We start from the raw sequence: 27,031 nt of genomic DNA on the forward strand, positions 1-27,031 counted from the left end.
AGTTTACTAGAGAGTCAAATAAATTGACTCCCTAGCAACAGCGCCATTGATTTTAAACCTCTTTAGTCACCTCAGGGTTAAATCAAGATAAAACCAAATGTAAATGCAATATAGTGCACGATCCGGATCGTCTCTCTCACGGAGCCTTTTTATTTGAAAATCTAAGCTAAACTAAGTACCAAAAACATTGAGAGGGTTTTAAAATTGATTTTATTTAATAAAACTACTTTGTAAACAATGCAAATTAGATAAATCCTAATTACTATTTTTTCAGCTTTTTAAGAAAATGATAAGTAAAAATATTAATTTGGATTTTAAGGAATTTAATGATGAGATGCTCTTTGAAAATGAACCAATGACTATCCTAGCTTGATTAATGATGTGGGAGTAAATCAATTGATAAGGATCGGTTTAGAAAAGTTATTCCTTTTAAATTAATGCTCAACTAGAACATCAATTATTTGTTAAATTTACTTCAAGCATAATCTCTACACAACTAGCATAAAAATCATACTAACAATAAATCAACAAAGGCATAAACATATAATTAAATATATATTCATAAACCCAAGTACTCAAACTTAAAATTATCAATCCAAATCTCAACAATTCTAATACAAACCAAGAATTACAACTAACAATTCCAAGTTTTAAACTGCACATAACAAATTTTAAACCAAAAATATCAATATACAGTTTAAACTAAAGATTAGAATTAGACTCCCCTTTGTAGCTCCCAAGCTCAAGTCATTAAATTCAATCCCAAAGAGCACAGTGAAACTGAGCCACTCATTGCTTTGAATCCGATCACAACGAGCTCCATAGATTCAGCAGCCATGAAGAAGCAGTGAGAGTAAACCGATGAAGCCAAAGGAAATCTAAACAGGACGAAGGAGGAAGAAGGAAGTCTGGTGAAGGAAGAGGGAGCGCCGACAATGAGGAAGATGAACGGTGATGGTCGATGGTTCAGGGACGTGGAATGGAGAGGATCAAAGCTTGTGAATGTACGGTGTTCCCTGAGGTTTGTGTGCGGCGTCCTCCTTTTATGATGGAAGAAGAGTCTTCAGAGGTCCCAATAGACGGCTTGTGTGGCAGCGTCCCTCTCTCCCTTCTTCTGCACAATGGAATCCCCCTTTTTCTAAACCAATCCAATGACCTCAAAATTGCAATCTCCCAAAACGGTGTGCATTGGTCCTCTACTCTTTGACTTTTTTTTTTTAGCCTCTAATTTCAATTTGTCCTTATTAACCTGCAAGATAATTTAACAATATGTAATATCATGAAGCCCCAAAATAATTATTTAAGAATAAATATAAATATATGACAAAAATACTTTTTTTTGCTCTATTTTAATTAAATTATTCGTTAACTAAAAATAGTAATAATAACTGTAAATTAACTTATTTTAGTTGATAAAGCCCCCCAAAAAGATACAAAATAACAAGACAAAATAGATGTTCATCACTTTATAAAACTATTATTATAGTATTACATAAATAGGAGAGAGAAGATAAACATCCACTTTTTAAAATATTAAATCTTAACCATCCATTTTATAATCTAACAGTGGAGATGAGATTTTAAGAAGAAAAGGAGAAAAAGGGATTCTGAAAGGACCTTGATCCCATCCAGTTGAGGCTTAACTGGCCTTCCAAAGTTTTCAAGGAATTGATAGCTTCAAAGTGCTTACGTAGCAGAGGACATAGATCATTGCTTGAATGATAATATGGATTATTACATATGTCAAGTTAGACATAGTATATGCTAAGACACTCCCAAAACCATCATGGCATGAATTAGTGAGCACAAGAAGAGTCCAAGTTGATGTACAAGGCCCATATGGATTCTAGATTGAAGAATTCAGTTAAAATACCATGTGACAAGCATATACTTTGAAAGATGATCATAAATAACATCCAAGAACCTTCAAGAAGCATTGAGAAAGCATCATTATGCATTAAATATGAATTTAATTTCATTTTTTAAAAATTGTCCTTTTATTTGCTTTGAATAAGACTTTTTGACCAATGATTGTTTTAGAAGATTATGTTTTGATTTAGTTTCTGATTTTTAGATAGTAGACTTGTCCTTAAAGTTTAAGTAATTTTCTTTTCTCTTTATGTATAAATAGTGCCTTCCGTAGTCAAATAATTATTAATACAGTATCATCCCTAGTATTTATATCTTAAGATACTGATTCTAAAGTGTTGTATGATTGCCTATGTATAGACTACATTTTTGTACCTTTATTTTCAGACTTGAATGAATGAGAATTGAGTTTATTTCTCTTTGTATGAGCCTTGCTTGCATCCTTATATTCTTGTGCGAATACTCTAACAATATCAAAGGAGTGATCAACCTTATGGTGTTGTAAAGCTAGAGTTATAAGAGATAGGTTCTTTTAAGGTCCTACCTCAATCATATGTCCCTTCTTTACTTATTTCTAGTTGATATGTTCCCATCCTATCATATCATTAGCTATGAGCTTTGCCCACATCTCGAGTCTAGAGAAAGCATCTCTGAAAGGATTACCAATAGGTGGTATCGAATGGAGTTATCATCAATACCATATTTAAGTGGTTCACTATTAACATTGATTTCAAGGCCCTTCTCATAAGTAGCAACAATATTGCTGTGTTGGCTGAGACTAATTGAGCCTGAGCTCAATAGTTGGCATCGATTAATGCTTCAGAGTTTTTATAAATGGAGGCATAAGTAACAAGTCGATTAGAGTTTTATGAAGGGACACTTCTTCTATCAGTAGTTGTGATCAGATTCACAAAGAGAAAGTATTATGGTACAATACTTTAAGGTATCCTCAAGTCATTATGCCATGCATTATGTCATAAAAGAAAACAAGCTCATAAACAAGGGCAAGGAGATAGTTTTGGGATGATGAAATTTTATGGACTTTATGACAATGTATTGTATTGTATATTGATGAACTTTGATAGAATTTTGTAATGAATAATGAATGAGGAAAACTTGAGATCATGTAATTATGAGGTAGTATTTATGCTTATGAATATGATTTGGTATGGTTGGTTTGTTGTGGCATGAAAAAAAAGAAGGAAAATTCAAGAAATTAGAGTTAAAGGGAAAAAAAGGCCTGAAAATGGACATTTTTATAACACAAAATAATGAGCAAATGGAAGAGTTTGGACCTGAGATTTTACAGACTTATAGATCTTATTTTCATCTTTAAATCAAATAGTAGATCATCAAATTTGGAGTTTTGTGCTAAGAGTTATGCTCTTCCAAAATTGGATTAAAATACTGAAAAATTAAAAAAAACCAAATGAACAGTACAATTTTGCAAATTTTCTGACTCTGTTTCATAAGGATATGATACCAATGAGTATTTTTTTTCTTAAAGAACATACTGCAAGCTTCAAATAGAGCTTGAAACCGTCTCATTTTGATTTTTCTACCAAGTGTTATAAAATTTTCAGTGTTTTGGTTTGGTTTGGTTTGGTCAAGTAGGTTTAGTTTAGAAGACTTTTATATACTCTCCGGTCCTTAATATAAGACCCATTTAACTAATTTGATTAGATTAAGGAAGTTAGGTAAGTTAGTTAATTATAAGAAATATGACACGTTTTTTCCTAAAATACCATAATCATATTTCTTAATACCTCATCTTTCTCTTCTACTTGATTATGGTTGAAAGAATATCCATAGGGGTAATTAAAGATAACTGATAAATATGATAAATGGGTCTTATATTTAGGATCAAAACTAACTAATTGGATTCCTATATTAAGGACCGGAGGAGTACTTAGATTTGCATAAATATTTACATCGGCCGTCCCTTAATCTGTTAGCCACGTTAGGAGCTACCCTATTATTTAGTCTGTTTATCAAGTCTCATCAAATGCATGAACCCAAATAATAATAATAATTATAATTATAATAATTATAATAATATGATTAACATGTAAATTTATTCTAAAAGTTTTTATTTAGAATATTACCTTAAAAAAGTGTTAGATAAAACAATAGTACTCCTTACCGGTAAAAATGCTAACGGCACAATATTATTATATTCTAAAACTTTCGAAGCGACACTGAACTCGATAAAAAATTCAGGATATCATTAATCTGAGCATAAGCTTCGAAGATTTTTTTTTTTTTGGGCCAAGAACTACCAAGAATATCTTCACATAAACGCAAATAACGGTGGTGGTGGTGTGATGATAATCTATTGAATGAAACTTTCATATATTTAAACAAGCATATAACTTTGTACAAGCTACATCAGTGTGGACAAGACGGTGGGCCATTGGAAGGCACATCTCAAGACACCACCCTTTCTCCTCATTCTTCTTCATCTTTTGTTTTTCTTTTGACCAAATTTTCATTTTAAATTTTTCCTTTTGCATTTTCTTGCTTTGATATGACCTATCCATGTAGCAACTGTGTGTGGTATGTAAAGAAGCAAAGCATCAAAATCTTTTCCAATGAATAGAAACGTATTTGTTCCAGCTCTACACTCACAAATTGCTTTGCATCATAATTAATTAGGTCATGATGATCCTTTTTTATATGATTTTGTTCTTCTAGTTATTTCTTTCTCCAGCTCTTCTGCCCCTCCCACTTCTTTTACTTCCTGCACCAATCGTAACCAACTATGGTTAACTCATTGTTCAGCCACAATTTATTTTATTTTCTTTTCTTGTTAACGTTACTTTTGAAATTATATTAAAAAAAAAATTAGCTCAGAACGATGTAGAAAAAACCACCTTTAAGTCTGTGCAGATAACTTCAGACTATTAATTTTATAATCTTTAAATTTCATTTTTGTCTGTATATAACCTCTCATACTTTGAGCTATACAAAGATTAATAATGAAGAAAATTAATAATATGAGAGTTACATGCATAAATGTAAAAATTCAGACAGGTTTAGTTTAAAAATTCTAAAGTCAGAAAGCTTATCTATGTCAGAAAGAAAGAAAAACAAGCGAATATGACCTCTCAAATAGATAAACAATATGGCGCTAAAATTATTGTACTTCCTATTTAATCTTTGAAGATTAATTCATGCATTTCAATATTAAAAATTAAGTTTGCTTAACTTCAAAAGAAAATTATCAAAACAGATGGGTAACTTACTTTCTTCAAGATAAATTTGTTTAAGGTTTAGTTTAAAAATTCTAAAGTCAGAAAGCTTATCTATGTCAGAAAGAAAAAACAAGCGGAATATGACCTCTCAAATAGATAAACAATATGGCGCTAAAATTATTGTACTTCCTATTTAATCTTTGAAGATTAATTCATGCATTTCAATATTAAAAATTAAGTTTGCTTAACTTCAAAAGAAAATTATCAAAACAGATGGGTAACTTACTTTCTTCAAGATAAATTTGTTTAGATTATAAAAATAGAATGAACGTTATATAATTCAATGAAATTTTAAAAAGGTTGAAGTACTTTATTTTTGTCAATAAGGACACCTTTCTAAATTTTAAAAATAGAGGATAAATTTATAGACTTTTAGAAAATAAATAATTCATATGCTAAAGTTGGAGCAATAAATTTTTTTTTTCCCGTAGTGGGATTAATTTACTCATAAGCATCAATATAATATATCTATATAAAAATTATAAGAAACTATATTGTTTATAAATACGAGTTATTTCATACATTTATAAATACGAGTTATTTCAAGTTCTATGCAAATACTTAAAGTCTACCATAATTTTCAGACCTAAAAAAGAAAAAAACAAATGATGGGGCAGCTTACTTACCCTTGGTCCCAAAAATAGCCCATATGGAACCCATTGAATTGAATTTGTCTGTATGGTGAAGCTGAAGAAACAGACACAAAATCAAAGATTGTGAGATCTTGATCCCAACGATCACAACACAATTTTATTTTTATATTTCAGTAAATAAATAAAAATACTCTTGTAAATGCATATGATACCGCTAGGGTAGGATCGCTTACATGGTGAGCAGCGGCCACCCTTCTGAAGTAAGGCACGTTGGCAATGGGCCCCACAGGGAATCTCCTATGCACCAGCCCATCGTGGACAAACATGTAGGCCATCCCGAACACGGTAATTCCCAAACCCTACAGTACGAACAATAATGTCATTACGCTGACTGTTTCGGGGCACTTTCGACATTTCTCATGGGACATAGCAAATCCCAATTATACCGTTAAATTAACGTGATTAAAAATAATTAATCAGAGATTTGGAACATGATTTGTATGACACTTACAGCGCCGAAACACAGACCGGGAACCAAACCCTTGTGGAAGAATCCGTAAGAGAGGAGACCGATCGCTGGCACTGCGTTTATTATTGCGAACACGTCGTTTAGCTCGAACGGCCCTTCTCTCGCCCTATGGTGGGACTGTAATTCAAGTTCAAGTTTCTCAGAGACTTAAGAACTAGTCTTTGGTTGGTGAGAATTTCACAGGAGAAATACAAATTAGAAGGAGGACGAGGGGGAGGATTGTGATTATCTTTTTGATTTTCGAGTCTATTGAGTAATTAATTAAATTGAAATTGGTCAGATAAGAGAGGATTGGAGAATCGAGAGGATAAGAAGCTAACCTCATGCATATGCCATAAGGAGGCATGCCATAGAGATCTATGGGCCCATCTTGCCCAGAACTCCATACCCACCTGAAAATCAGATATACACAGTTGAATTTAGGAACCAGATTTCCCGAAGAACGAAGTTAATTTCAAATTCTTAACCGTCGAGTGATGAATTGGGAAAGAAAAACGGACTCACAGACTCGATTATTAGGGTCCTTTTCTTCCCCAGCTTCGATCTGGATGCTCTGTTTGGGATCCTCCATGAGGACGCAGACGGTGAAGGAGGGAAGTCGTGGGCTTCGACGGGTTGCGGCCCGACGAGGGAAACATCTCAAGGAAGTGAAGAGAAGAGGCGGAGCGGCCTTGGGGAGGCGGTCTGAGGTGTGGAAGAAGCGGATGGGTTTCAAGGTCATGGCGGTGGAGAGTCCTGCCGCCATGGATGAGAGCTCGAAGCTTTGCGAGAGACGTATGTGTTGGGGGGCTTATAAAGCAGAAGCGGATGGGTTTCAACTTTCAAGGTGTGTGATTGTGAATGCTGGAGGGGCCTTATAAAGCAGAAGCTGCATAGACCACAACTTCATATCACAGTCTTTTTGAACAGAAGGTCTGAACGTGCGTGAGTGAATGTATGTGGACTCATTTAGAATTGTAAATTAAAATTAAATATTAATTCAGGCAAAAAAAAAAAAAATGGCTTACGTTGCAACCGAAACAAGTGCCATGATCATTAGCTTAAATTACAATCAAGCCATTCTGCTTTGTTCTTGAAAAAAGGGAGAATTTCAGTAGTCTTACACAAGTCTTTTTGTTTTGTTTTTTTTTTTGACCAGACAGTATAGTCTTGCATAAGTCGCATAATTTTGAATAAAATACGCTAAACTATCTTTTTATTTATATTTAACTTCTAAAATTTACATTAAATGTTAGTTTAATCTTTTAAATTTAAAAAGTACGTTTTTAGTTCTTTAAACTTCACAGCATTAATCTCACTTATGGAAAAATAAGGATAAAGATATGATATGATCAGTATGCGAAGGCTTGGATCTTTTTGCTACTTTCTTTAAGTATAATTCCACATGATACACATTTGACCTAAACAATTCACATTGCTTTTTATTTTTATTGTTAATTGTTATACTTGATCCTTCTCACACTACACCCAATTTTTGTCATGAGTTTATCACTATTTTTAAAAGGATAAGAGTTAGGATTATTATTTTTATTGTGCAGTATGCATCTGTTAAAATGAAATACATGAGCAATAGACCTTACTATTGCTTCAATTAGGCAACCTTTTGATAATTAACTTTAAGAAATGACACTTCTTAAAAATTCGACTTTCCAACAAGTATACATAAGTTGCGTGGCTTATTTTTTGTAGTTTTTTTTAAGTTATCTTTTAAAAAAATTACATTTTCAATTTAAAAACAAAAAATGATAGGAACTAGATTTTATTTGGGTTCCTTTATTCTGAGGAAAATGTGAGACTTAACTTATCGAAAAGTAAAATCTTTTTAAAGAATTAAGTTTTATTTCACTTCAGAAATCCAATTTCCCCTTCCTACCTACCTACTCCCAATTAAGCCAGGCGTATATATGCTTTATGAATTATACAGGAAAAATAAAAAAAATGATAAATGAACTTCTTAACGCTAAAAATATTTCCTGAATTTGAGAAATCCTAATTTAGTCACAAGTGACTAATTTGGCATTTATAAATTTACTAAAATAACTATATTGCCTTTTATTTTATTTATTGTTTTTAAAAAACCAAAGCCCTCATTGGCCTGCCAGTTTCTGGAGTTTCAACTACTGCGGTGACGGTAGTCACCAGAGCTTCGACGATAGGCCGATAATTGGTTGCCAAAATTCCAGTGGTTGGAAACAATTTTTTGAAAAAATTTTACAATTTCAGTATAACGGTTAATAACTTTTGTAACGCTATTAATAATTTCAATATAACAGTTAACAACAAGTTTTTCAGAAAGTTCAACAAATAGTCGCCGAGCTCAGGCGGTCAGAAATAATTTTTTTGAAAATTTTTACATTTTCAGTATAATGGTTAAGAACTTTTGTAACACTATTAACAACAGGTTTTTCAGAAAATTTAACAAATAATATTTTTACAACTTCAATAATGCCATTAACAAGTTCCGTAACTTTATTAACAATTTCAGTATAGCATTTAATAACATGTTTTCTTAAAAATTAAAAAAAATGGTATTTTTACAACTTTAGCAACTACTTTTTTTTTTGAAAATTTTTACAATTTCAGTATAACGGTTAACAGTTTTTGTAATGTTATTAACAACTTCAATATAGCAGTTAACAACAAGTTTTTCAAAAAATTCAAAAAGTAGCATTTTTCCAACTTCAATAATGCCGTTAACAAGTTTTCTAACTTTACTAACAATTTCGATATAGCATTTAACAACAGGTTCTCTTAAAAATTCCAAAAAAAAAAAGGCATTTTTATAACTTTAACAACTACTTTTTTTATTAAAAAAATTTACAACTTCAGTATAACGGTTAACAACTTTTATGACGCTATTAACAATTTTAGTATAGCAGTTAACAACAGATTTTTTGAGAAATTCAAAACATAACATTTTTACAATTTCAGTAATGCCATTAACAAACTCAAAAACCTATTATTAACTGTTATATTGAAGTTATTAATAGCATTACAAAAGTTAACCATTATATTGAAGTTGTAAAAATTTTCAAAAAAAATTGTTTCTGGCCACCAGAGCTCCAGTAACCAATTGTTGAATTTTCGGAAAAACCTGTTGTTAACTGCTATACTAAAGTTGTTAATAGCATTACAAAAGTTGTTAACCGTTATACTAAAGTTGTAAAAAATTTTGAAAAAATTGTTTTTGACTGTCGGAGCTTCGGCAACCAATTGTTGAATTTCTCAAAAAACTTATTGTTAATTGCTATACTGAAATTGTTAATATCGTTACAAAAGTTATTAACCGTTATACTGAAATTGTAAAATTTTTTAAAAAAATTGTTTTCGACCGTTGGAGCTTCGCAACCAATTGTCAACCGGTCGCCAGCTCTGGTGACTGCCGCCGAAGCTTTGGCAACCGGTCAGCTAGTATGGGCCTGGGTTTTTTTAAAACAATAAATAAAATGAAGGCAATATGGTCATTTCAGTAAATTTATAAATGCCAAATCAGTCACTTGTGACTAAATTAGGATTTCTCAAATTCAGGAAATGTTTTTAGTATTATAGAGTTCATTTGTTATTTTTCTGTCATTTTCCCAATTATCTATTTTATTGAAAGAACTTTAATATTTTCCTCTAAGACATCTGAAGCATTTCTAGTTACCGGCATATAATTATTTTCAATCGAATAATAATATATTATAACTATCAATATATTAAGGAAGAAGGCCAAAAAAATTAAAATTTAGCAAGATGTTCCAAACTAGCAATCTAATATAATTATCTAACTTATTTTGGTTGGCAAAAGAATTATCTAACTTATTTTGACTCGCAATCTCCAACGGGGAAGTGGATTGGAAAATTATTCACTTATAATAAATATTATTTAGAAAAAATTGTAAAAATTGTGAAAATTGCAAAATTACAAATCAAGTATTTTGTCAAAAAATTATGGTCATTTCCCATTTAATTGTTGTCAAAACTTGCTGGACCTCCTAATTTGCCACGGAAGGGATTGGGCTTCCAAAGACCACCCTATTGCTCTCATCTCTCTTGATAAATCATCTTATCTAACTTATTTGGTTGGCAAAAGAATTATCAACTTATTTTGACTCGCAATCTCCAACGGGGAAGTGGATTGGAAAATTATTCACTTATAATAAATATTATTTAGAAAAAATTGTAAAAATTGTGAAAATTGCAAAATTACAAATCAAGTATTTTGTCAAAAAATTATGGTCATTTCCCATTTAATTGTTGTCAAAACTTGCTGGACCTCCTAATTTGCCACGGAAGGGATTGGGTTCCAAAGACCACCCTATTGCTCTCATCTCTCTTGATAAATCATCTGCTACAAAGAGCAGAAACACCAACACCCACGCCATTGCTGCTGCACCCCATAATAAGACAAATTGACCATCAATATTGAACAACATAGAGACTCCCAACCATCGTTTCCAATCTTTCCCAACCCAAAGCCACAAGATCACAGCAGAAAAACTAAGAATCCTTGCCAATCCGACCAGATCAGAGTTAATGGATCTAAGAAGCTTACCAAATCATGCTTGACATCAAGAGATAAAAAACCTTTAGAATCATCGATTTTCTCGCTTTTCGTTCATCGCACCATCACCATCAATCTTGAGCATCCTTACTTGATTATTAAATAAGCAATATGTGCATTCTCTTTCTTCATCCACACTACTGATAGTTGCCTCATATCTTATCTTTCTTCTCTTACTACTACACGGATCATTTGACAATCATCATAAAAGGAAAATCGAAAATCCTAATCCCTCCAAAACGAAAATCCCCAAGCCAAACAACCTCCCCTCCAGCTTAAGCGGGGAGAGGAGAGAGAGAGAGGTGCTAGAGAGCAAAGCGCATAAAGGCCCAAACACTCATAGGTAACGGAGAGAGAGAAGCTCCCACACGAGAGAGAGGAGAAGGACGAATAAAAAACCAAGATATTTGATAAAAAAAATGGGAGTTAGTTTAAGAAATTATATTTTGGCTTATAGATATAAAACTTTAGGACTATACTTATATCAAGTTTTTCATAGCTATTATATCAAGTTCTCCAATCACACATTACTGTTTTATTTTTAAAAATATTAACATTTAATAACATTTTATTATAAACCTACAAGGAAAAAAATGACATAAGTATTTTCTAAACTTTAATTTACTTTGTCTTTGAAATTTTTTCCTTAATCTTCCTACCAATTGCAAATATCAAAAGTGGTTTTCCTTAATAAGGATATTTTACAATATAAATAATTAAAAAGGGTATATGCTAGTAAAGTCAACACGCTTTTTTTATGAATGACATATTTATTTAATTTCTTTTAAATCTATGTAAATTAGTTATTTTATTTCTTTTTTAATATTTTTACACTTTTTAATAATATTGAATAAAAAGCATAAATATATCACCAATATTAGTTAGTTTGAATTAATTAAAAAAGGACTCCATATTTCTCAAACAAATTTGACAGTTCAAACTTTGTTAATAAAAAACCAGATCTAAATAAAATTTTACTTTTTATCAAAAAATTTTAAAAAATCCCATAAAAATGCTCTTCCTTATTTGATGCATGTTTGTAGTCTAATTAATATTAAGTTCCATGTAATGCTAGTTTATACCGTTATATTATAATTTTGATAAATTGTGATTTCATACTTTATGTAGAATTTGATTTAATTTGACTTCAAGCTAATTAGGGAGCAACCCATATTTTTAAAGGAATCAAATCATTTAAATTGTTGACCGCCTTTTAGTTTTTGGAAGTTAACATCTCAAACTAGTTCTTTCCATATAGATTTTGTTGAACCGACAAATTTTTTATCCCCAAGAATCCGGTCGTTTTATAGGTCAATTGTGATTTAACCGACACAAGTTTGGTCAAGAATTGAATCGTTTAAGGAGCCAATTGCGAGCCGTATGTGTAGGAGGGATCGTCGTTTTGTGACCTGCCCGCATCAAAAACGTGGCTTCATTGAAGAGCCGCTTCAAGTAACTATAATGCCAACAAACAAGCGACGATCATCCTCATCTCTCTTTCAAGCAAAACGGAAATTTTAAATCACGAAAAGCCACACAAAAAATTGAGAAAGCTACATTTCAAACGGGACAAGACGAAAAGAACCCATCATCGAATTGAAATGAAAAATATCTCCACGGATTTAAGGAATTTCAAGATAATACGTTAATACTTTAGTCGGAGAAGATAGGTATGAATAATCACAATCATAAATTAAGTATATAAAATAAAATTGGAGAAATAGAATAAAAATAAATTGAGGATATATACAAAAGTGGGGCACATACATAACATAGATTATCGTTTATATTTATTTCAAAGTATATTACGGCATGAATATAAATGAGACATTTTGCAGCAAATGATAACAAATCTGATGAAAAAGAGTTGTTTTATTTATTTTTCATTGATATATCATATTGGTAATTGAATTTCTTTTGTTTTTTGTTTTGCCAAAATAGTGGTAATTTAATTTCATTAAACATTAATGCAAGGAATATATGGAAAGCATCAAAATAAGCGAGGGAGCTGCCCAGTTTCGTAAACTGCTCACTTACCTTTGTTTTTTAGCCTGAAAATCTATTTTCTTACTTCAGGTCCCCATTTTATTGGTAAACAGAAATACAAATAATCTACAATTTAATTTTATATAATACAATATATCGGAGATATCGAAAAATAATTATAAACACAGTCGTCATGCATAAAATATTAATTTTATACTGTTTTTATAATATCTTTTCCTGCCAATATTTCTTTAATATCTTACTCAATGAATCGTGGTAATATGAAAAAAACTATATACGAATATAAATCAAACATGGTTCTTTTACAAATTGATTGATGTGCATGTATAAATATATATATATATATATATATCGACATTCAATATATTGATATTGATCGATATCAATGTTATATTAATAGTATTTTACGTGGATAAAAGTGTATTTGGCTTTCTTTGCTTTTGGTTTTGGACACGCATAGTTACTACTACAGAATATACTTTTTATGTTAGTCATTTACATCGATTAATAGATAAAACAATATTAAAAAAAGTGGTGACATTTTTATAACAAATTTAATATTTTTATGTCAATTAAAGATGAAATCAACGTAGAATGAATAATCTATATTGGTTCAAATCAGCATATAAAATCATGTTCTTTAAAAGCTAATTGAAACACAATTTTTAAAACAAAGTTTTAATGTCGGTTATATTGAAAGGTGGGAATATAGGCCAGCCCTGCAAGGTTGGCGGGGGTTTTAAAGGGGGCCGGCCCTAAAGACCTGCAGGCTCTGGCTCGGTTCCGGTTTAAAAAAAATGCTATTTTTCATATTTCTCACATTTTTTATCCAAAAAAATGAAAATGAACCAATAAAATTATTAGTAAAAGACATAAATATGAATAAAATTATTTTACAAATACAAAATACTATTATATAAATATTTATCAACATCCAAAAACATCTAAAACATTAATTAATAAGATAACATCCAAAAGTTTCATCTATAGTGCAAATGTGTAATAAACAAACATTATCATTAATTTTTTAAAACTTCATTATCACTATAATCAATTACCCTTTTTCATAAGTACGCTTTTTTTTTCATAACAAAAATACCAAGTTTTTCTTGTTTATAGGAATTTCACTTTTAAATTTTACAATCCAACTATTAGTTTACTTTAATTTGAAAAACATTATTGAAAATCATAAATTTCTAATTAAATTATAGAATCACAAGTTATATAAGTATAAAAATACTCTCTTATCAAATATATATAGTTTAAAAACATCAACATATATATAATATAAATCAAATCATTATTAAAATCCAAATTAATCATTTTTTAAAAATCTAATTGGACAAATTATTGTCTAAAACTAAATAAATTAAACCATTATGTGAAATTTAATTTTAAAATGATAATAATAACTAAATATTTGAAATATCAATAACAATGTAAGAAATTAATAATATTAAAATTACATATAAATTTTAAAAAAAATATAAAAGGGCCTAAACGGGCGGGTCTTGTGGCCCTACAGGTCCCATTTGAGAGGAAAAATTTCAAGCCCAACCTGACGGACTCGGCTCGTTTTCTCAGCTCTAATTATATTTATAACTTATGTGATTTCTAAGAAAATAGCGTTATTAAATTATTATATTTATTTTTTATGATTTATTTATTAGTATACCAGATTCCAAATTAGTTATGAGTATATCTCATAAATAAAATAAAATAAATTTTATCATGTTACCGGTCTCCATTATTTTCTCCACGATTTACTCCATGATCTCTACTTTGTGAAGAAATAGCATCATTAAAACATTATATTTATTTTTTTGTTATTTATTTTATTATGTATTTATTTTTCAATTATTTATTTCTTAATATATCCTATTCCCATTAGTTATGAGTAGAACTAGTAAAGCAGCTGACCCATCAGTTACAAGCCAGCTTATCCCAAGCTGAGGCTCATGCAGGCTGATTCTAAAAAGATTGCTTCTTGGTGGCTTAACATTCAATCGACTTGAACCCATTAAGGGTGACTTGGCGAAATAGTCGGCCCGCCACATCTTTTTTTTAATTTTTTTTTCATTTTTAAATATTTAGTTTTAAATTTTTAATTAAATTACAAATTTTTATAGAGTAAATTTCCCTTATTTTTATATTTTCAGGCAACTATATAGTTAAATTAATCTAAAAACTTGCAAATATAAACATATAATCTATTTTTAATAGTTATTTTGTTGATATAAAATTGATAAGACAATAAAGAAAATAAGAAATCAAATTTAGAATCAAAGTCTTTAACAAAATATAAAACTATATTTAAATTGAGTGAAAATGATAAATCTTTTTTTTATTAAAATTAAAATGAAACTTGTAAAAAAAATTTTTTTTTCAAAAAGCAAGTTAGCCATGAGGTTGCCAGCTAAAAAAAACCGCATAAAAACAAGCTCACATTTTGCTAACTTAATCCGCAAGCTCAACCCATATTTCTACCTTATAGTTATGAGTATATCTCCTGCATGAAATAAACTTGATAATATCATGTTGTTGCTCTTCTTGAATTTCTCCACAATTTATTTCATGATCACTACTTTCAAATGACTACTCGAATTAGAATATATGTCGGCTTATATTGATGAGCGACGTAATAACTCTCTAAAATTTTAAAAGAATATCATCAGAGCACACGTATGACTATCACGACCCTTGATTATTTTTAATCTAACATTTTATTTTCTCCTCTCCTTCAGCCTCGAGTCTCCTTCCTTTCCTCACTTTCTTTCTCATCCTCTCAGCACACTATTGCCGTATGCGCTACCAGTCTCGACTCATTTATTCCTATGAGATAATTCTGTCCCACTCACACTAGCATTGTCATTGTCCTTAATCTACAACATCGCATGTCATATTTGATTTAGATCAAAGGTTTGACACTCTTGGTTCAGATATTTGGGGGGGGGGTGTTTTACTCTCACCTTTTTTTTTCTTGGCCAATGGAACAATCTCATCTTTAAATCTCTTCCTTCATCGTTTTGAGTTGCATTGTGGATTTTTTCTTCAGATCTAGTTTGCTCTGAGATTTAACATTCCTAGATCTTCATCTTCTCTGTTGACAATGCTTTTGAAGTCTCACACCTTAGATCATCGAAAACTCTTTAGCTTTGATTGTGTTTTTACATTCTATATTTGGTTCTATTTTTCATATGATGTTTCAATAATTTTGATGATCAAACTGCTAATTCTTTTCATTTGTTGTTGCTGATAATGGAAGATGGACTGAAAAATTATCTATATTTTGTTAATAACATTCTATCAGTTAAATTTTTGAACCATCGTATAGCATTTTTAAACTCTCACTTTTTTAACCGGTTCTATTTTTCATATGATGTTTCAATAATTTTGATGATCAAACTGCTAATTTCTTTTCATTTGTTTTGTTGCTGATAATGGAAGATGAGACTGAAAATTATCTATATTTTGTTAAATAACATTCTACGTCAGTTAAATTTTAACCATCGTATAAAGCATTTTTTACATCACTTTTTAACCGATATATATTTTGAATACGAACCACATCAGCTCATATTTACGTCTCTCCTACAACTGATGTGATTTTTTTTTTTTTGCAGTAGTGGGTAAATCTGTTGAATCATCATCGGTTATAAATGTAGGTACCTTCTAGTGAAAATATAACTCTTAATTTGTCACATTGTGACTTGTTAGGAACTAGCTTCCTTTTGTCAGATCCAACTCCTACTAGTCATATTTGGCTTGGTAACTATATAAAATGTTTCAATTTATTCTTTAATTTTATGAAGTATATATTCATTCCTCTAATCCTAACACTAATAATCTCATATCAAATGATGATTTTTTGAAATAATGTTGCATTTGTCAATAGTTGTCAACAATTAAAATTTTAATGTTAGCATTTTTTGTTAACAATGTAATTAAATAACCAAAAAGATACTTCACAAAATTGAAAAAACAATAAGATGAAACTATGTTAAAGGATTAAAAGTATCATTTTGCCTTCTATATATTGCTATCTTCACATATGTGAATAATTGATACATGGAAAACATGGAAAGCATTAAAACAAGGATGGCCTTTCTTCAAAAACTGTTATCTTATCCTCTTTCCAAAATGGGCTATTGAGTTAGCTCATGCCATTATAAATCAAAACCAATAAGGATGGTTAAGTGAATAAAATACAATTGGTATTTTTTTTCTTTAAAAAGAGAAGAAAACTTGGTTAGGTTATGGGATTAATAAAAATTAAACCAAACTAATAAACCGCAAGTGATCTTATCTTGGGCACGCATGAACAAAGTTTGCAATAAATTAATATGTAAATGTGGAAACGGGTGGTTGGTCTTATTTTCAAAAGAACAAATTAATGGATTAACGAAGCATTATTAGCAAAACGTGTGGAGATAATTAGTCCGCCAAGAAGAATAGTTCCAAAACAAGCTGTGTAATGTCACCACTTACCTAACTAGAACTAACCATCATAGAAAAGAATAAAACCAATAAACATATCCTATCATGATTATTTAAAAGCAATCATATTTTTAAAGAGCTAACAATGATAGAAAGGCATTCAACCTCAATTAAGGCTATTGTGGTTAGAAAAAGAAATAACTTATCATCTGTAATCAACATACACTATCGTATAGCACATTCACATACAAACCATATTAGGAAAGATTAGTCATAGTTAACATGGTTACAAAACAACACGCTCCTAACTGATAAATGGGTTAAGGTGTAATTTTAACCCCAATCTTATTTTTCAAGTATAATTTGGCCCCTGATCTTTTTAGTGGTGTAATTTTAAATCTGATCTCTGTTTTTTTTTTTTAATGTAATTTTTCCTCTTAGGGTCAAAATTGTACCAAAGATAAGAGGTAAAATTGCACCTAAAAAAAGAAGATCAGGGATAAAATTGTACTTGAGAAATAAGATTAGAGGCAAAATTGCACTTCTAAAGAATTAGGGGCAAAAGTGCACTTGAGAAATAAGGTCAGAGTCAAAACTACACCTTAACCATTGATAAATTATGATAGTAATTCATATATGACTATCTCAATCAATACTAACAATGACTAAACTTGCAGAAATTGTTGTTACCACATCGTGGATCCACAAATAATTCAATCACATGCAATCTAAGGGTCTCAAGCCCACCACTAGCACTTCAAGCCAGTGTCCAGACAAAATAAGCCAGTGATAGAAGATGCAATATGTTAATAAAGACAAACAGCATAAAAATATGAGAAAGTAGAATAAGTTCCAAATGAATGCAATCCTGATACGTAGGAATATACTAAAAGATTGCATAAAATAAGGTCCAAAAACTCTATATTGTCATCTGCAGCTATTTAAACTCAAGAGTTTTCCCTTAAGATCCTGCTGGTGTATTGCTTCCTGAAAATGGTAAAACAATAGGAGTGAGACAACGTTTCAGGAGCTAAATCCCTACCTATTATGCACACTAGCATGGGCTAATAAGGTGTCCCGGAAATATACTTTTTAAAACAAATATATTTTCACTCAGCAGCTAGAATATGTTAGCCATATTTATTAGCCACTCTCAAAACATCTTGATCAATCTAAAAAATAATATAACTATTATCTTATTCACAAGATAGTAACTTAGGAATTAATCAATCTCAAAAATAATATAAATGTTATCTTATCCATATGCAAGATAGTAACTCAAGAGTCATTCAAATTAAACATACAAGTATAACTCCCAAATCCAACCTTATCTCCACTTTATTTTCACTGACTGAACCCATGGGCTTAGTCTTGCCATATAACTGGGTACTCTTACAATCTCACCACATGAATGATATAAACCGGCCAAAGTCTGTAGAGCACTCAGTGAACCATGGGTTTCCCCTCAAACAACTGGTGGGCTATTGCAGTCCCTCAAAGAACTAGTGAGACAAGAATAGAGGCCAAATATTGAGCTTCGTATGGAGGCCAATACCACGTGGCACGTATATAAATCTCAGTAACTCAAATCATCTTCTTCCCCCACCAAGCTAGATGCACAAGGTTCACAATAACATATTTATATGCATAATCAACTAAATTCTAGAATAATACATGAAAATCATAATAATTAATTTTTAACAACACAAATGATTTTGATCCCTTTTCAAAATAGCATCCCCAAGATAGTTCATACAAAACATAATATGTGTATACAAAAATTGGTTATAAAATAATTCACCAATCTCATACCAGAGCATGCAACAAGTAAAAATTTAGTTACTTAGTTCTCTAACTAACAGTCAAATACAACCAAAGCCCAACCTCGAAAATACCACAATAGGGTTTATATCTATAAACAAAATTAAAATGCTATATCTATAGCATTAGAGTAAGCGACTCACAAAATCCTAGCCTCTGACTTCTTCTCTAAAAGATTTAGCTTTTACTCAAAATTCTAGCTCAAAGGCCTTTTTCTAAGGTTTGGAATGAGAACACACACACACACACACACATATTATTTTAGACTCAATTCCTAGATTTTTCTTAACTTAAATATCCTTTAATTATTAGGTTATATCATTAGAATCATCAAATTCATAATATAGATAGAAAAACCCTAATTTATAACTTATGTTCTATCTTCGAAGGATTTAAATAAATAGATTTAATATAAGTTAAGTTATTCTCACTACAAAATTTAAACTATTGATCTGACCATTGAATTTAATTTTCTATCTATTATGATTCTATTCTCCAAATTATAGCTCAATCTAACGGTAAATGAACTTAAAACACTAATTTACTATTTAGGACTCTATCTACCAAATCTGGAAAAGAAGAAGTTAGAAACGTACCTAATAACTTGTAACTCAGAGATAGGATTGACAATCCAAACATTGAAATTGATGATTTGGATGTCCCAAATGAGTTGACCTAATTTTAATCTGATTCAACGGTTAACAGACTCAAAACTAGTGCTTTTCTGAGGTTGCCTTAGATATGTGTGAAAATTGTTTACTCACTCCAAACTCCACCCACCACCTCTTATATATATAGGCTCCTCAAGCTCTTTCATTCTACTAATTAGTTGATGTGGGACTTCTATATCAAGCTATACTTATTTATTCCTATAATGTCACACACACACACAATTATGATTAATTCAAAAATAATTTGCTTATATTTAAATTTCCATTAACTTGCTACTAAAATATATTTATTTATAAATTTAATTAAATTCTAGGCATAAAAATAAGAATATTCCAAGCTTGTCCCAAAGAGTAGTTAGAGATCATCCTTCAACAGCAACTTCGTGAATTTGGAAAATGTTACTAAGATAAAGATAAGGTGGAGAGACCTACTGAATTCAAATCAAAGTTCGGTTACTAGTGCTCTCAGATTATCAGTGCACTCACGTAGAGCTTAAACCACTAGAGTTAAGACTATAGTGGCACATCAATAGCACGAGGCAAAAAAGAGGAAGTTTCAAATGGTTAGGGTGAGTTACAATTGATAGAGGGAGCCTCGTTATACGGATATGCGTGTTAGTGGTAGATTACACCCAAGAGTAGAGTAAATTGGATGATTATAAAAAATAAGTAACTTGCACAATTAAATAAACTATGATATCGAATACAATACAAGAGTAGTAATATCACCAAAAATACGTAGTGCGTAGAATGAAAAAGTAGAAGAAATGATACACACATGATCTTATCTTGGTTCAGTCTCTCCACTTATTTGCAAACAATCTCTAGGTAATTCTAAGATTTTCTATCTACTTTTTCTTTCAAGATTCGAACAAAATCTTGGCACATCAACATAATTTCACAAGTTTCATCAGGTCACTTATAAAGCCTAATCTATCAAGTTTCGAATAGGTACTTGAGAGCTTATATTCCCAAGTTTCCTTTGGGAACCTATCCCTCCAAGTTTCACAGGGGTACTTGGAAGCTTATCACTCCCTCTTACTAATTATAAGATGATGATCTCGCAACCTTGAGTAACTCTTCAAGAGAATGAAAATTACAACAATGCTTTTTTATATAAAAAAATTTCAATGAGTTGGGTTCCGATGACTTATTAGAAAGAATTAAATGATGTTTATCACTAAGATACATGAAAGTATTTCACAGCATTTAATACAAAAATAAATAAATCAACAAATGAGCACTTGAGTAGTCATGTGTTTCTCTTTTGCCTAATTTTACCTCCATCTTCAATACACTTCTATTTCTAAATCATGGTATTAAAACTTAATCTAAATAGGGGGTCAAACTAGTAAACTGATGAATCAGTTTTCTAGTTGATATGGTCAAAAGTTGTAAACGGTTGTGTTGGATTTTATGGTTTTTTTTTTTTTGCAAAAATCATAAGAGGTTCCAAAGAAAGAATATAATAACAAAAAATTCTCAACGATGAGTGAGCAACATGAATGTTGCTGTCATTTCTTACCGTGGAACATGTCATCAATTTGTTATGAAAACTTTTAGTAATTTCATACATTCTTGGAACATATAGTGACTTTCCTTAATTGTTTCTCTTAAAGTTGAGTTTGAAATGATGCAATTTTGAGTTAAAAAGAAAAGAATAACAATATTGGTCATATTTATGCTTTTGTACTTCTATTTTATCAAAGTGGTTTATACATGAATAATTTTTCATTTACCTATAAACTAATGCCTATTTATTTAAATATTACTCTTGTTAAGATTATATATGATTATTTTTATATTTTTTAATTAATTTATATTAATTTAATGGTGATGGGTTCTAATTTAACCACATTTATATTATATACTCTTTATTTTTTTGCCAACTATATTATAGACTATCAAACTATTATTTTAACCAATAAAATAGTAGAGTATTTATTTTGACTTATCTAATCAGCGGTTCAATTTTTCGGTACCACCTTATAATATGACACATCAAAGCTAGATGGGCCACATTGGGCATTGGCTAACACAACGCCTACACCTAACCAATCAAATTTCTCTAACCTTGCTTTTTCTTATCAAGCAACAAGCCAATCTAATGACTTGGCCGGGTAACACCAAGCCAATAGGGAACTACCAGGCCAGATGGACGTACCCTTTGTAAGATTCCTTAAAGTTTTTGTTTTTATCAAATAAAATGAGGAAAATATCAATGGCGTCTTGGTAATTTCCGGAAGAAACGGGGGCAAGAGTAGAGGAAGAGTGGAAGTGGAGGAGAGTGGAACGACAGATGTGAGTAGGAGAGTAAAGAAGCATGAGGCGGAGTGATTAAGGTCATGAAACGACAAGCAAATGAAAAGCTTTAGGAAGCTAACGCTGTCGTGGACGTCCACGTTGCCTCCTCTTTAGTCTCTACCCACCTACCCTTTTTCAACACGTTGTCGCTTACGCCATATTGGCCATTGGTGCCCCTCACACGGATTGGCCCTACGCCTTCACACGTGGCACTTCCTTAGAGGGCTGACCCTTCCTTTTTGTACCTGAGCCAATAACTAGTGCGGGTCGGTCAATCACCTCACCCTCTTTCCCCCCTTCTTTTTCTCCGTTTCCTTTATGTTGGGGTAAATTACTCTTAAGAGTCCAAGTTTTGTTGTATTTGGATAAAAATATCAGGTCAAGGCACACATTCATGCTTCAATTACAAATCAATCATTAACAAAGTAAAGTTCTCAGTGAGATTCAAACTCTTGGCTTTATGGGTTATAAGCCACTACCTCCGTGCCAACTTATCTTTGTTGGCAGAGATGATATGTTTTTATTTATAAGAGACATTAATAACTTGTTTAAAATTTATAGTATTATCTTCAATTTTTAATATAAGAATTAGTTTGATATTCAATTTAGTTCTATATATAAGATCTTAATTTATTTTATCTATCATATTTATTATTTTTTTCTAAGGTAATCTTTGTAGTAGTTGTACAAGTTAAATATTTTATTAAATGGTAGTTGTAGCAAATACAAATAATTAACAATAGTATTTTAAGAAAGACAACACTTATTTATTATAAATAACTAATTTAACTAATTTTTTTAATTTACTCAAATTAGTTAATTAACTCTTAAATTAAAAATTGGATGTAGTATCATTTTTTCTCTTTAATTATTAGTGACTTTGATTGCATTAATTATCTACCCTTTCACTCTCTTTACATAAATGGCAGGTTGTAATTTTATATATATTTCTTTTAATCAATTTCTTTATTTGCATAAGTTAGTTATTTTTATTTTACTAAAAGGATAGGAGGATGTAATTGTCACGAAGATGAGGTTGTTGATAAACTTGTGAAAAAATCATATAGTTCAAAAAATTTCAATGCGAAAAAAAATAACAATGCAAAATTAGACTAAATTAACCAGAGTTTGATCAATGACTAGACTAAATTAACCAGTTCGATCAATGATTTGCAGAAAAGGCACATCATATCAAAATTTCAATGCTAATTAAATAGAGCTCATAAGATTTTTCAAAGGATTAATATAATTTTTTGTCTTTCAAGTATACTCTCATTTTAGTTTTAATCTTTCAAGTTTCAAGTCATAAGTTTTGGTCCCGTAAAGGATAAAATGGTCTAAGTTTTTATTAGATTATAAAGACTAATGTTATAAATAAAAGAAACTTAAAAAACTAAAAATTTATGTTTTGAAACTTGAAAGACTAAAATCAAAATAAAAATAAATTTGAGAGACTAGAGTTTGTATTAATCTTATTTTAATTTTACTAAATCTGGGTGCTTGGATGTAAGTTTCATCACCACTTTTAATTTCCGTCGTGTCCTAAATTCATCCACAACACTATAACAGGGTGCATGAATTCAAACCGAATGACCGGGACATAGCGGAAGGCACTTTCTCCCTTTCTTCTCTACATATGTTCTATTAATTTTATAAACGTTTGGATTTAAATTACAAATCAATTCATTAAATTGACAACACTAGCTTTCTTTCCCCTCCCCCACACCCAAAATAATATCCGTTCCATAATTTTGGATTATGTTTTTTTTTCAGATTTTTAATTAAAATATTTAAAGAGCATGTGTCTATAAATCCAATCTATTTGAAAAATATTCTCGCGGCGAGTAAAAACGATATATTATGAAAGTGTGCCAGGATATACATATTACATCAATAATGATTTGATGATAGTCAAATTTAGATCAATCAAAATAACTAACTACTGCATGAATAAGCATAAGGGCTTGGATATTTTCTTGTGACAATAATGGAAGTCTTCAAAGTTCCTATTCCTACTTTGGTTGTCATCACTAGTGGAATTTTGGTTACATTTTTGTGACACGCGTCCCATAGAGAAACAAAATGGAGTTCTATAAAAGCATAATGTAATTTGCTACTCCATATTTATTACGAATATTTTGATTTTTTTATATCTTTAAATCAAGCTACTCTGTTGATCCCTTTTTATAAAGAACAATTACCATTCCTCTTTTATTTTTAAATATAAGCAATATTTACAAGTGGTTTTAAATTTTTATAGCAAATTTCCTATTTTACCTCTATTAATTACTCGTTTTAATACCTAATATATTTTTTATCTCATTTTTCAAATCATCTTCTCTCTCCATTCACATTCTCTCTCTTTCATAATTCTCTTTACTCTAATAATTTTTTTATTCTCTTTCTTATATTCTCTTTCTGTTCCATAAATAAGGGTATTTTGGAGAAAGGACTCCTAACTTCTACTTATTTATTATTTTTAACTAATTTTTTGATCTATGTGATAGAGTCCAAAGTTTCTTATAAAAAGGAATAGAGGGAGTAAATAGTTTATTTTGGTTCCACATCTTTATAGGATTTCAATGATGAGAGCTACTACACTGATGAAGAGATTAATTGTATTCGAAAACATTTAACCAGACAATTTTTTCAAGAATTTTATTCTCAATGATACATGAGGTTAAGAGGATTATCAGTTAAAATGTTTAGTTAGTTTTGCTTCAACTAAGTTAGATTTTCTGGTTTTATAACTTTCTTGTGTTATATGATGACTTAAATACATAAAACTCCCTTGTTGGGTCAGTTGCACATTACCTCCCCAACTTTTAAAAGTTTGAATTAAAAATCCTGATATTTTATGTTTTGACTATAAAATCCCTTACCTTAAAATTATTGTTAACTTTAATGGTTTTTACACTGTCATAATTTTTAAATATTTTATTATATATCATATAAATTAAAAAATAACATTTGGTATTTGATGTGTGATTTAAAATATTTTTAAATACTTAAGATAAAATAATTAAAAAAATATAAAATACTTGAAAATATTTAAAATATTTATTTGACAATGTTTTTCCAAAACAAAAAGAGTAAAGAATGCTTATTAAAAAAAAAGGTGTCAACAGTGCTCCCATCACATTACTAGCATTTTTCCTCCCACCAATATTTTTGTTTAATATATTTATATTAATTTGTCAAATTTTTAAAGTATTTTTTTCCTTAAAGATTACAAAAAAGTATAAAATACTTAAAATTACATGTTGAATACCAAGTACTATTTTTTAAATGATATGATATATAATATAATATATAAAGTTATGACATGGCAAAAAACCATTAAATTTAACGGTAATTTTAACTGTGAGGGAGTTTATAATCAAAATACGAAACATAAGGGTTCTTATTTAAATTTTTAAAAGTTAGAGAGGTGATGTGTGTAACAACCCAAATTTTGGCTCATAAGTGCAAAAAAATTGCTTAAGATGTGAATGCTACTAGAACCCTTATGGAAAAAGTCCTGGAGATTCCTTAGAGGGACAAAAAAGAATTCTTAGAGACTAAATTGCATAGTAAACGTTTTCTGAGATTGAGAAAAGAGGAAGATAGAGATTCTAGTGAAGTCTCAAGGAGTCGAATATAAGGAATAGAGGTGATAAAGAGCTAGAGGTTATGTTAGAAACCTCAATAAGAGGATTCTTGAGGCTAAACCAGAACTGGGACCTAAATGTAAATTTGAAAAGTTCTAGGCTGAAATGGGTAGTGATGAAAAGTAGGTCTGAATACTCCAAAAAATTTTAAGAATAATAGGAATGAGGTCTAGATGCTTGTATAAGACTAAAAATGACAAAAATACCCTTGGAAGGAATTTGTAGAACTCCCGGGGTTTTGGCTAATTATGAATATTAGCTGAAATTGAATTATTTAAAATATGAGAAGGCCTCAGATAATTAGAGAAAATTGAAAAATAATATCTGAGGAATTATTACAGGTTTTTAAAAATAATTCCGTCCCCAAAAAGCGAATATGTTGGCTTTAATAGAATTTAAAACATATTTGTACACTACCAGGGGAAAATCAAAATAAACTTCCTAGAGGTTGACTTTTGACTTGAGAAAAATTAGCGAAATTCCCCGTCATAAAATGATAGTATTAGTACGCAAACACAGATTCTCAAAGTTAAGGGCCAATAAAAAGTATTTGATCAAGTTTACCTCGAAATGAATATTAGTAAATATTTTAATAAAAGATAGAGGGAGGGACATTTTTCCCTCCATGGCAAGCCTATATAATGCCATGTGAATTTATTTGAGATGAGAAAAAGATGCCAGAACATGTTCCAAGGTTACCAAGTAAGTTAGGAAAAAGTATTTGATACAACGTAAAATCGTAAAATCGTTGAAGGAATAATCAAAGGTATAAGGGATCACTAATTTCTCCCTATTTTAATGTAAATTTGATGAAGGGACATGAATAGAATAATAAATTTTGTTAAGGATTAAGTTTGAAAAAATAGAATTACGTAATAAAAAATTTGTATTTACCACATATGTGTAATAGGTGGCATATGTGAGGTGGCTTATGGTATTGAATGAAAGGGACACCTAAGAGGTTTAGGTGGCAAGAATAAAAAAGACAAGGGATACATAGCCGAAGAAATTAAATGAATGGCCAAGATCAAGCTACATAAACACAAGATCAAGGGCTAGGATTTTAGCAAAATTTTTATAGATACCTTCCCTCCTCATTTAGGCCAAGTTTTGACCAAGCCAAGGAAAAGGGAGAGGAAACCAAAATGGAGAAGGGAAAAGGGAGAAGAGAAAGAGTAAGAGAAGACATGCAAGATCAAGCCCTAAGACAAGATATATTCATAATATAGTTTTTATTACCTTTATTATTGTTGAGCTTGGTTATGAGTTTTGTTGGATTTTGGAAGCTTGAAACCCCAAGGTATAGTGTTGCAACGAAATTGATTGAGTAAGAACAAGGTGAAATTGATG

General features: G+C 30.4%; 1 protein-coding gene across 1 annotated transcript; it reads right to left on the minus strand.

The window, feature by feature from the left end:
• Positions 1-4,197: 4,197 nt before the first annotated feature.
• On the minus strand, positions 4,198-7,089 carry LOC114756744 (beta-carotene 3-hydroxylase 1, chloroplastic-like). The gene is given in 7 exon segments (XM_028945676.1): positions 4,198-4,609; positions 5,750-5,779; positions 5,781-5,810; positions 5,950-6,075; positions 6,228-6,362; positions 6,566-6,661; positions 6,742-7,089. Coding segments are annotated over 7 exon segments (750 nt in total). The 5' UTR covers positions 6,991-7,089; the 3' UTR covers positions 4,198-4,525.
• Positions 7,090-27,031: the final 19,942 nt, after the last annotated feature.

Source organism: Neltuma alba, unplaced genomic scaffold, assembly GCF_004799145.2.
Source record: "Neltuma alba isolate B1F8T4 unplaced genomic scaffold, ASM479914v2 tig00010471_pilon, whole genome shotgun sequence".
Classification (NCBI taxonomy): Eukaryota; Viridiplantae; Streptophyta; class Magnoliopsida; order Fabales; family Fabaceae; genus Neltuma; species Neltuma alba.